At 43.8% G+C, this 12,422-nt stretch overlaps 1 protein-coding gene across 3 annotated transcripts; it reads left to right on the forward strand.

The window, feature by feature from the left end:
* Window positions 1-1,241: 1,241 nt before the first annotated feature.
* On the forward strand, window positions 1,242-12,213 carry ppm1ba (protein phosphatase, Mg2+/Mn2+ dependent, 1Ba). Of its 3 annotated transcripts, XM_088304708.1 has the most exons (7): window positions 1,242-1,595; window positions 4,329-5,245; window positions 5,359-5,476; window positions 6,250-6,364; window positions 8,252-8,309; window positions 9,582-9,598; window positions 10,149-12,213. In XM_088304708.1, coding segments are annotated over exons 2-7 (1,197 nt in total). In that variant the 5' UTR covers window positions 1,242-1,595; window positions 4,329-4,357; the 3' UTR covers window positions 10,150-12,213. The 3 variants fall into 3 exon arrangements, with proteins under 3 accessions (XP_088160834.1, XP_088160833.1, XP_088160832.1); XM_088304707.1 differs by lacking the exon at window positions 9,582-9,598; XM_088304706.1 differs by lacking the exons at window positions 9,582-9,598; window positions 10,149-12,213 and having other exon boundaries at window positions 8,252-9,575.
* The last annotated feature ends 209 nt before the right edge of the window (window positions 12,214-12,422 follow it).

Here is a 12,422-nt window from a genome sequence, read left to right on the forward strand (position 1 = left end):
AAACAAGACTCACAGGCGCCAACATAAAGACCCACTCCAATGATCGCCATAAAGTGATGTCAGTCAATGATCTGAGCAGGCATCACATAAGTGAATGTTTATGACCATGAGCGGGGAGTGTAACTGTATTGCTGCAGCGGACCATTATTTCATGTGCGCTTGTTATCTGTCAGTCATCTCACTCATGCTGAGAGATCCACTTATACGTTCCTTCCCGGTCGGCTAAAAATAGCTCGAAAGCCTTTTGATGAGGGATCTCACTTATCTTCTAAGTATCGCAGGCCGACTGAAATAGAAAATGGAATATACTATAATCTAAATAATGTAACAGCAAGAAACATTTACACATGGGTTTAATGTTTAGGGAACTATGATTTAGCAATACACAGGCACTCCCCACAACATTAGGTACACCTGCACAATACGGTCCAATAAACAATGCTTATCGCTGTGAGTTCCAACAATCCCAACACGTTTTATGAATAAGTCCAGAGGGTTGAGGGCGGAACTGTACCGAGATCGCGGCTGAAGGGCGGGGGACTGACCGGCAAAAAAGTATACAGAAAAGTTGGAATTCAAAGTCACCCGCCTTCAGTGTGATTCAAGTACTGTGCTATACTGAAAGACACCTGCATGAAAACACAATAAATCTGACCCAGCCCTGAAAAAAGCAACAACATATAGAATGTAAAGAATTAAAATGTGCATCATGATTCAATGCTGCAATCCAATTTATTGTACAGCTTCTTACTAAGTCACTTTGAGGAATAGAAGTGCTCTAGTTGTTTTTGTGTCTTCATAGTCGTATTAAACTGCTCACTTTGCAAGTCAGCTCTGTGTTAAAAGTGCTATAAAGGATGTCCCATATATATATATATATATATATATATATATATATATATATATATATATATATATATATATATATATATATATATATATACACATATATATATATATATATAAACACACTCTCCTAGAATTAGAAATCCCTTTATTGTCATTGTACTCAAGTGTGCAACGAGATTACATCTATAATATCTAATTATGTCAACAAATTGTGAATATATCCAGATCTTTCAATGCTCGTGTACCCAATGAAGTGCCCACACACCCACTCCTCCAAACCCGCCAGCTGTCGAGTGTTTACACTACGTCAGAGGACCAATGAACGGCATCTCTACCGACCAATCAAAACGCAAGCTCAAATCAGTGCTTGAGCAATCAGAGACGCTAAACGGGCATATGGCTCCGCCCTCCTCTGGTCGTTGAAAAAGAACGTCATCGGATTCATACATTTGACTTAGCTTTAGCCAACATTAGCTTAGCGTTTCGATCCTGTCCAAATAACTGTGTTCCTCGTCAACCGGTCGTCTGCCATGACTTTGGCAGCAGAACGAAGAAGCGGAGAGGGCGGAGAGGGCACTTGACTGGCTAGCTTTGAACCCGTGCTAGGTGGCTAGCGGCCGATGGACGACAGGGGCTAATGTTTCAAGAGCGCCGCTAAGCCTATCACAACAAGCCCGGCTCCTTAAACACAACCTACCTCTGAAGTCACACAAACAAGGACTCCAAGAGACTCCACATCGTTAACAGTAAGTACACGGACGGGGCAAACAAACTCTCTGACGCAAACGTAACATTGGCTAATGTTGTGTATCCAATATGACAACTGTCAAGTTTGCGACTTCCTAATTGGTGTCCATATCCGCCTGGGCTTAATTAATTAGCCTTGCATTATAACCGCTTGCCCCAGTGCTAGTGGTAGTCATAATATAACGCTCCCTCGGCGGTTAACTAAAATTGTTCATTTTGTGTTGTGCTTAAATCATTGTGAGGAGGAGGAGAAGGGTAATATATGAGTACCAGTGCCTTTCATACATGTTAGTGTTGGCAGCTTGGTAAAATTGATGCAGTTTGGGGCCAACCGCTGTAAAGTCTGTGGCCACGTTTGAAAGGCCATTTATGCGTTTGCATTTGGTTTCCTCTGTGGTGTCGATAACTTCACGTTAGTAGTGGCAAAGGTTATAATAGTCGATCAGGGCTTGTTGGATTGGCTGCCTCGATAGCTTGGGTTCCGTATTATTTTAATTCCAGAACACACAAATTTTTTTTGCAGGATCACCGGTGAACCACCGAAAAATGCTCCCGCTGGAAATTGTAATAATCTAGTAAAGATCCTGTAAAGTGAAAATAAATGCCTTCAGAATTTGACATGCCACAGAGGAGAGTGGGTTTTAAACGCTGCTAAATGTGAATGATTTACTTTATTTTTATTTTTTTTTTAAAAGGAAGGTATATAAAACAAGTCTTCCAAATTTTGAGCAGTTATTTAAGCCGTTATCATCGCTCTCAGACTCTGTTGATGTCTTGCTGAGTGCTCTGAAACTTTAAATAATAATTAATAAATATTCTACTCGTGTTGGGGGGTTGATTCCTACTCCAGCCTTCCTGTGTAGTTTGCATGTTCCCCCCGTTGCCTGCGTGGGTTTTCTCCGGGTAGTCTGGTTTCCTCCCAGATTCCAAACATGCATGGTAGGTTGATTGAACACTCTAAATTGTCCCTAGATGTCAGTGTGAGAGCGGATGGTTGTCTTTGTCTTCGTGTGCCCTGTGATTGGCTGCCAACCAGTTCAGGGTGTACCCCGCCTACTGCCGAAGACAGCTGGGATAGGCACAACAAACACCCCCGAGACCCTTGTGAGAAGAAGCCGAAGAGATAATGGATGGATCTTTAGCCATATTACTCTGAGCAACAGGACAAAGATGTCTCCATTACATTGGGCGCAATGAAATATGCTATTTTTTGTCCTATCACCACAAATACAATCTTTGTTTTTTTTTTTCATGTCTTTGTCCTACATGTTATGATGTGTAAATGGCAAATTATATTGTTAATTTTGATGTCACGCCACCAGTTAAATTCATGGTAAAGCGCTGGAAGAAGTTACACTGGGGGCTGCAGCACGGGGAACCTGGACAGTTTATCAATTTTGAACAGGAAGTATACAGTTGCTAACCACTCACCTTGGTCCAAAAGAGGACACGTTTCCCGCTTTCTTCCTGTGGTGGGCTAGACTCCCACCTAGCTGCATTTGGATTTCCCGACGGCGCTGCGCTGACGGTGACTGACTATGTCCATTCAAGGTGCTGCTCTTCCAGGAAAATACACCGCTTATGATGAGTCATCAACCATGTACTATTTAAGATATCCCTGACGAGACCTTGTAAAAGCCTTCAACATATATGCATTGATTTGATTATTTGCTGTGTACCTAACGAGAGATGTAAAGATGGCTAAAGTCCAATTTGCAGGACCTTTAACTTAATGTACTTTTAATGACAGTAAGCATTAGTGAGATCTGAGCTTGTGGTGTAGCCAGGAGCAAGTTAGCTCCTGTGTGTCTGTCTGCGCTTGACAGGCTGATCCCGGCCTGCGTGCATCCCATCAGCAGCTAACTGCTAAATTGACTTAGCTCGTTAAAACAGCCCTGCTCGTCTGAGTCCGTCGACCCTTCTTGATCTCGGTCAACTGACTTTCAATCAGACCTCGGCCTTTCATGTCACCTTCCGCAAGACTCCCAGATAAGCTGAGGGCCAACGTTGACATGTTAGCATGCTGCGTCCACCTGAAATGAATCACGGTAATCCCTCTCAGTTGTCACTCCAACCTGTGTCTTTATGGAGACGTCGAACTGCTGTTATATTCTATACGTCGGTTTTAAGTCGATAGTCGTGACTTACTCCCATGACTTAATTGTTTTGGAGGGTTGCTGATTTCACAGTTAATATCACTGGGAGCAACGTGTGGCCCTCCCTTCAAGCAACCTGATGATGTTCATTTAGCTAATGCAGGTGCATAATGAATGGCCCAATAAGAAGTCCAATGCTCAGCTGAGTTATCTTGGCATCCATTGGTGCCAAGGAAGCTCTAAAGATGGCGCGGTTTCTTTTTCAGCATAAACCAAAGTGACCTGTCTCTTTCTGCATATGAAGAGTATCACTACAGCTGGTTTGAGTTGTTTATTTGGCGCTGTTAAAATAACTGTTACACAAACCAAAATGTGTTGCTAAAGCAATCTGGGAGTCGTGTTTTTAAATCTATTAGTGTTAGGTTTGTAATCTGTACCAAAGTTGAGGACAGCCCAAGGTATTACTAAGCTAATTACAAGCCCTGAAAACCTCACATTCCATCGCAGGTTCTGGGTTCGCGGTCACGCTGTGTTGTGGGTGATTTATCTATTTTATTTTTTAGTACAGGCAATTAATTTTCACGTTACTGCAGAATGTTGCTTCACTGCCCTCTGTCTTGTCTGTCCTCTTCGCAGGCAGCCGTGGGTTTCTGCAGAGCAGAGCCATGGGTGCCTTCCTAGACAAGCCTAAAACGGAGAAGCACAATGCCCACGGCGAAGGAAACGGCATCCGCTATGGTCTGAGCTCCATGCAGGGCTGGCGAGTGGAGATGGAAGATGCCCACACAGCCGCACTGGGTCTGCCCACACCCGGCCTGACGGACTGGTCCTTTTTTGCTGTCTATGATGGCCACGCGGGCTCCAGGGTTGCCAACTACTGCTCCAAGCACCTTCTGGAGCACATCATCACTGCCAGTTTTGGAGCCGGTGGGCAACAGAGCTCGCTGGCTGGTTCAGAGAGCACAACCGACACCCCTTCGGCAGAGGTTGCCCCCACTGTGGAGGCGGTGAAAGCCGGCATCCGCGCAGGCTTCCTGAGGATCGACGAGCACATGCGCAGCTTCTCGGACCTGCGCAACGGCATGGACCGTAGCGGCTCTACAGCCGTGGGTGTCCTTCTGTCGCCCGAGCATTTCTTTTTCATGAACTGCGGTGACTCTCGAGCCGTGTTTTACCGAAACTCCCAAGTGTGCTTCTCCACGCACGACCACAAGCCTTGCAACCCGCGCGAGAGGGAGCGCATTCAGAACGCCGGCGGCTCCGTCATGATCCAGAGGGTGAACGGGTCGCTGGCGGTCTCCCGGGCCTTGGGTGATTACGACTACAAGTGCGTCGTTGGCAGAGGCCCCACCGAGCAGCTGGTGAGCCCCGAGCCGGAGGTTTACGAGATGCTCCGGACCCCCGAGCAGGATCAGTTTGTGATCCTGGCGTGCGACGGAATCTGGGACGTCATGTCCAACGAGGAGCTATGCGAGTTTGTCAAATCGAGGCTGGAGGTGTCCGACGACCTGGAGAGAGTCTGCAATGAAGTGGTGGATACCTGCCTGCACAAGGTTTGTTTGTGAGTGTGACTGTGTGTGTTTGGAGGGGGGGGGTATTGGCAGACTCACATGACCTCTGCTTTTCCGGCTCTCACCCGTTTCTTCTTTCCTCCCGTCCGCCTTAGGGAAGCCGGGATAACATGAGTGTTGTCTTAGTGTGTTTGCCCAACACTCCCAAAGTGTCTGAGGAAGCTGTGAGGCGAGATGCAGAGCTCAACCAGTACCTGGAGTCTCGCGTAGAAGGTGAGCTTGAATGGCAATGGAATGTTGCATTTCTTATCAGATGTTTGTTGTTTTTCAGTCTTGCCCCGATTTTAGCCACTTTCTATTGTCGAACCTCCTCCAACCGAGTTAGATCCCACTGAATGCGGACGAGTGACACCATCGTGACCTCCTTTTCCATTTCATCGAGCATCTCACGTCCTTATTCCCCCCTGCGTCCCTTGACATCGTTTTCTCCTCTCCCTCGCTCAGACATGCAGTGTCTTCTCTCTGCTCCTCCTCATTTTGTCTCTCTAGAGAGCCATAAAGCCTTTTTATTTTGCTGGTTTGCTTATACGCTCTTCGCCCCGGCAACAAGGGCTCTCCAGCTGTTTGAAATTATGGTCAAATCATACAAATCGATGTTCACTGAATGGTTTTATTGGCATCTTGGAATGGAATTAAGTCATTTAGTATTGCATATGCTAATTTTAAATGTTTTGCTTCTTGGGTCAAAAAAAAAAAAGGGACAGGAATGTTTTGGCTGAACATTTCAATGGCAACTTGCCACCATCAACTAACATGCATGCGTATTTTCTTACCATTTGACTTGTTCGCTCTTCAGCACAGTGTACTAGTGGTTAATAAATCTGCCTCACATTTCTGAGGTTTGGGGTTCTTTCTGTGAGGAAGGAACATGTTCTATAGGATAAGTTCTGACTCTGGCCTAATGTGGACACATTGTCTTGACACTGGATGGGTGGACGTGTTAACTGCCAGGTTCACTGTAACGCGCTCTCCGCTGTCGTTGTCAGCGATGCTGTCACGGCCGGCCGACGAGGGCTTTCCCGACCTGGCGACGGTGATGAGGAACCTGTCTGCAGACGGCGGAATGCCGGCTCTGCCGCCAGGGGGAGGCCTTGCCAGCAAGTAAGAATGACAAATGAGAAATACATAAAAATAAACATCATATTGATTTTTCTTTGTGGTATTAATCTCGTTCAACATATCCGGTGTTAGAGCAATCCAAAAGGAATTAAATGCATTCATGTTACATTACTTTTATATTGCGGCGCTTCGTTTACATGACTAAGTAATTTTTTTTTAATGGGTAACTCAATGGATGTATCCACTGAACTGTCACACGCACACAAAGAAATATCGGGTTGAGGTGGGGAGCAACATCTGACTTTTTAGCTTAGGGCCCCTAAAGGGGTAGCACGTCCGGCCCTTCTAAACTCCAATTCTTTAAACAAGGAAACCATACACAAATTTATACATTTGCGTTTTTTTACTTTAAAGGTTGCACCTTTTTATAAACGATCCAATCCAAAAGGAACTTAGATATTTATAATGTTTCAAATAATTTGATTAGTCTTACTATTATTAACATTTAAACCTTTTTGTTCCCTCCCACAAATAATTGTTTGAATAAGATTGTGATTTCAATTATTCCTAAAATAATCATGATTAATTTTTTCAAAATCGAGCAGCCCTAATGTGTACATATATGTATGTGTGTGTTTCTTCACAATGTACAGTGACATTTACAAACATGACACAAAATGCGATTATACCATCCATCCATCCATCCGTACCGCTTGTCCTCACTATGGTCGCGGAGGGTGCTTGAGCCTATCCCAGCTTTCTTCGGGCAATAGGCGGGTGACACCCTGAACTGATTGCCAGCCAATCGCAGGGCACACGTAGACGAACAACCATCCGCGCTCACACTCATACCTAGGGGCAATTTAGAGTGTCCAATCAACCTGCCATGCATGTTGTTTTTGGAATGTGGGAGGAAACCGGAGTACCCGGAGGAAACCCACGCAGGTACGAGGAGAACATGGAAACTCCACACAGGAAGGTTGCAGCCGGAATCAAACCCATGACCTCTGCACTGTGAAGCCATCGTGCTAACCACTCGGGCCACCGTGCCACAGCCTTATACCTTTAAAGCCAATAATTGCGATTACTGCAATAATGCATGGACACTAAAGAGGCTTTGTGAGGGTGGGGGCAGTTCATAAGTTTTTTATAAACTACTTGCCATCAAGTATAATTTTGGATTCATGTGTATTGTGTATATGAAAATGCATTTTTTTAAACCCCAAAATATTTTACATTTCGTACTAATGTACATGTTCTTTGTACAAAAACGTCAAATCATGTCAATAAAATAATTTTTCCTTAACAGAGCTGAATTGATTAAAAGCTTTGAGATCTAATGTATTGTAAATCTCAAAACCATCTTGTGGTGCAAAATAGAGCAAATATTGATGAGATTGTAAAATATTTAATATACATTCGACATCGAACCTCTTCGTCATGATGACGTCAGCCATTTACGCGTTGCAGTCTGAGAGCGTCTGCTAAATTGCTAATGTCGCCATCAGCTGACTATACGTCTACATATGTATTCATTGTAACACAACATTTCTGTTCTTAGCTGCTAGCGTCCGCCCTAATGCGGTTCTAGCCAGACTTCTGTTAAAAGTCAACTATATACCTATGCGCTTTTTTTGGGTCTTTCCTGACTTGGTATTTTACTTTAGCGATAAGCACACTTAGTGACTCCTCGTTCGCGTCCTTGATTAAAACGCTACTTGTAAGTGGAATAGTTTATTTTTCACCGCAGCAGAGATGATCTGCTTCCCGCAACTCATTGCTGCTGCTCTGCACAGACTTGCATATAGTTCAAATAAAGTCCGGAATATAATTCCTAAAATGTGGCACTAGTCAAAAAAACAAAAAAAAAAACATTTACTCTTATTCTATCATGTATTGGATTAATTAATTCTACTGTTCTTCTTGCAGACAAAGCGTGATTGAAGCCGTGTACAACAGTCTAAGTCCATACAGAGAAGAAGAAGGGGTCAGTATCCGCCGCGCTATCCAAGACTTTGTAGCGTCATCATCATTTCACAAGTCCAAATGATGTGTGATGACCATTGGCAGTTTCCACTCTCAAGGGTGGGACCATGTTAATGTGTGAATTTTTGAAAGGCATGTGTGTTTTTGTCACTTTAACCCATTTGTACAGCTCCTCCATCGTCTTAATTGTCGGCCATGTTTAATAAGGGTATTTCTTTGCGACTCAGACTTGTCGCTCCCTGCAGTACTGACTGGAGTTAGTTCCCAGCTGTGTATTTGCAGGGAACGTGCCACTGTTGTTGAACTTCTACCTAGGTCAAAATACTGAATTTACTCCCCAACCCCTTTGCCACATTAAACTCAAATGCATCTAAATATTATGGTCCACAGTTTTGCCCTTCTGGGAAGGTTTTTTTTTCTGCATAATCACAAATTGTCCGTTTTTATTCCTGGTTCAAAACCATTTACATTAATCCCATTGTGTTGTATGGCCAGATAGTGTTGATTGTATAGTTATTAAATATACACTTTGAGGCCTCAACATCAGGTAATTCTGCTCAACTAATGAATTCATACGGAGAGCTGTTTCTAACATGACTTCCTGGGTTGTCCACATTGGAGCCGAAAAGTTCAGTTCAGTACACGCGCGCACACAGGCTGGATTTACACTGCAAGTCCAAGTGGCCAATTACAATTAATACCTATATCAATAAATTTTCTCTGTACATTTCAAATGTGCCACACAAATATTGACAGAACGCATGAAACCACCCGCATGCAGAGATGCAGAGCTTGTATATAAATAACGTCACATGTGTCAACAGTGTGCAAATATTTGAAGTTGCATAGCATTTTGTTGGCATTGGCTGACTCGTCCAAATAAGAGTAACCTCCCTCCGCATTACTCCACTTGCTACTTTTGGCAGTTATTTTGCTTCTCTGATAATGGACACATCTGTTATGTTCAAACCTATGCTCTTTGTATAGGTGTCCTCTTGTATGGTTTTTAATTAGTACGCGCGCGTCAACGACTGGTGCAGTTCCATCATGTCAAGTTGACAAACACATGTCTCCAAGTCATTATTTGATTATCAAAATAGTTTAATTGAATAGTTGTCGCTGAGTTGTTGCACCTCTGGTGTTGTGTTGTGCAAGATAAGCATGGGGGAAAAAAATGAAAATTGTCACTTGATCACTTGAGCTGTGCAGTGTACATCAAACCATAGCGGGATGTGAAGTCTATCTAATTGTATTCACCCTCTGATTAACGCAGCCCTCCTGTTTCATTTGGTAAGTGATGACACATGTAATACCCCCTCACACCCCACCCCCCCGCCTCCTCTTTTCCCTCCGACTGCCTCTCACACCTCCACGCATACGACCTCACGCAGTCTCGCAGGCATGTCGGCCGGCCAGCTCTTCCGTCGACTACCCTCCTCCCATCCGTGTCCACTCAACGCTAGCATGCGGAGGCGCGTCTTGTGTGCCGACAATGGACTGTCCCCCTCCGCCCTTTATGTCCCGTGCGCTCAAACATGCATGCACCGACCTCTCATAGAGGGGCTGCTCTTCAACTGCACGCACGCACACAACAGCAGCAGCCGTCCCTGTCTGTCACTTCTTGTCCACAAGAGCAACAGCCTGAGAGAAGGGAAAGTGTCACCCGCCTGCTTTTATGTTAATTTTTTGTTCAGGTTGCTCACTGGAAGCGTCGACATGCATTATAACCAAAGTCTCTCTCTTCCTCCCTCTGTCCCTAATGTGACTTATTTCTCTCCTTTTATTTTTCACCCCCCCCCCCCCCCCCCCCCCTCCTCTCTTGGCCGCTGTCCTCCCCCAGAACGGCGCCAACTTGGAGTGTCACTGGTAGAAGTTCCTGATCTGCCTGGTGGACTTAAAAAGGACACGAAAAAGTCCAGGATTGAAACTTGATTTTTTTTTTCTTTTCCATCTTTCTATTTCGTTACACCCATGCAGAATTCAAAAGAATAAGGCCTGTGTTTGCAAATGGGAATATTATGACGGCGGCATAAAAAAAAAAAAAGAAGCACACTTATTTTGTTTGTATTTTGTCCGACTTCCCCTCACCACCTCCGACTTCTTAACGAACATTTAAGGAGTGAGAACCCCACAACAGGTCAGTCAACCATTTCCAAAGAGATTGGGTACTCCTGAGCGGACTGATGATCTCCACTGGATTCAAACACTAAGCATCGGCACTTAACGGACTTTTAAATCCCATGATTTATTTATTTATTTTTTGCCACAAAGTCCAAAGACCGCCACACCTAGAACACATGGGGGGCGCTCACCACAGGGGGGGGGGGGACACCTTTCGTAAATCTCCCCCTGCAGTCCAAAATGACATTGAGCAAGTGTGTTTTAAATTGTGGTAAATCCTTATTGCACGTGCTTCCTTAACTCGCCACTCGGTTGATTTGCATAGGACCCAACACACTTTGTTGTCACATGTAGGATGACTGTTGTCAGGGATAGTTTATATACCATCACTTCCGAATGTTTTACAGCGATACTTATATTTTGAGTTCTTTCTTCAAACCCAGCCTTGTGGCCTAATGTGCATATGTGATTTGTCTTTGTGCATGCCTCGTGCACAAGGTCGTGCACAGTGTTCCAACATGGTAACCTTCCAAAGTGGGTATGTGTGAAGCAATGGGAACGTCATTTTTTTTTTTTTGGGACACGCACTCGATCCTGTTCGTGCTGCCACTCCCCTTTGTGCTTTGTAAAATCAAACAATGGCAGAACGCGAAAGCTACTTTTAATTGTCCAGCGGTGCATCCCAGTTGAGGTCCCATCAGAGGTTGAAAACATGTTGGGAATTTGTTGATTAGTTGTGTGAGAGCTTCCATTTCAAGCCACTACTTTTTAAAGAGGGAATTTCTTTGGGGGTGTCAGCTGTGTTTCAAGCTTGTGGCATGTACACCTTTTGACACGAGTATTTTTTTTTTTTTGTAGTAACGCTGCATTGTAACACGACACTTAAGATCAATTGCTCTCCAATCATGTAACTGGTAATACTTTTTACATTTGGAATTCTTGACACATTCCAAAAAATGTGCTTAAATGCTGTAACGTCGTCGCCAAAGAAAAACGTTTTTCTAACTTTTGTGATTGAATTTAATGTAGTACTAAATCTGTTTTGTTTCCCCCCTCGTTGCAATGCATAACTTTTTGTGACTGAATGATTGAGTTATTTTTGACAGCAATGAAAATATTTCTTCACTATCTTCCCATCCTGAGACGGAGTTTTTGTTTTTGGTGATGATGCCGAGACGCGATGCAGTTGCAGCAACGGAATATACTTGTTTTCACTTTCAGCACCTTATTTGTGTTGATGTGAATCTTGGCATAAATGTTATTGTTTTCAAAGTAGCTCATCATCGTCATCATCATCACTTTCAATTAATGTGAGGTGGCTGGTGGTCAGAAATGGCTCCAAAGTTGCATGCTTGCATATTACAAGGTTTTAGCTGGAAGATAAATGAACAATTTCCCGTTGTTGCCACCTTCTTAGTCTGGTCACTTTATGATGAAAGTCAAGTTTACAAGTAGCAGTGGGCTGCGCGTACGTAACACCAAGTTATCATCAATACACGCGTAACCTGTACTGGACATTGTGATCGTAAATGTCAATAAAAAGAGAATTTCAAACCCAGTGGCGCACCCATTGCTTTGTCTGTTGCAATGAAACTAAATGAACCCAAACTCCCCTTGAGGCCGCCCCTTTGGCATCTGGACATTATTTCCTATTGTTTCGTTTGTTGACAGACAATACAAAAGTAAGTTTACAAGTTCCAGTGCATTTTTCACCGATCCCATGGGTGCTCTTGTACTTGTATTTTGATCGAAAACGTTAATAAAAATATTTGCTTGAAACCCAGGGCAGCAGCTATTGTTTTTTTTTTTCTTTTTGTGTGTGTGTGTGCGTGCTACCAAAATATGAATTTGACCCAAATTCCCTTTGTTGCAGCCTGTTTGTTTTTTCGATTGCCTTAAAGTAATTCCGCCGCAGTTTCCAGCCAATGTCAGTGCAGAGTTCTCCATGTTGACCCACATTTTTTTTCTGTTGTTAAAGGGACACTTGGATGAG

Source organism: Idiotropiscis lumnitzeri, chromosome 9, assembly GCF_059441095.1.
Source record: "Idiotropiscis lumnitzeri isolate Australia: NSW breed Sydney's pygmy pipehorse chromosome 9, RoL_Ilum_1.0, whole genome shotgun sequence".
Taxonomy (NCBI): domain Eukaryota; kingdom Metazoa; phylum Chordata; class Actinopteri; order Syngnathiformes; family Syngnathidae; genus Idiotropiscis; species Idiotropiscis lumnitzeri.

Coding starts and splice junctions, on each gene's coding strand:
- ppm1ba (XM_088304706.1), top strand. CDS start 4,358: ATGGGTGCCTTCCTAGACAAGCCTAAAACGGAGAAGCACAATGCCCAC. Junction 5,477..6,249: donor CCTGGAGTCTCGCGTAGAAG/GTGAGCTTGAAT, acceptor TGTCGTTGTCAG/CGATGCTGTCACGGCCGGCC. Junction 6,365..8,251: donor GGGGGAGGCCTTGCCAGCAA/GTAAGAATGACA, acceptor TTCTTCTTGCAG/ACAAAGCGTGATTGAAGCCG.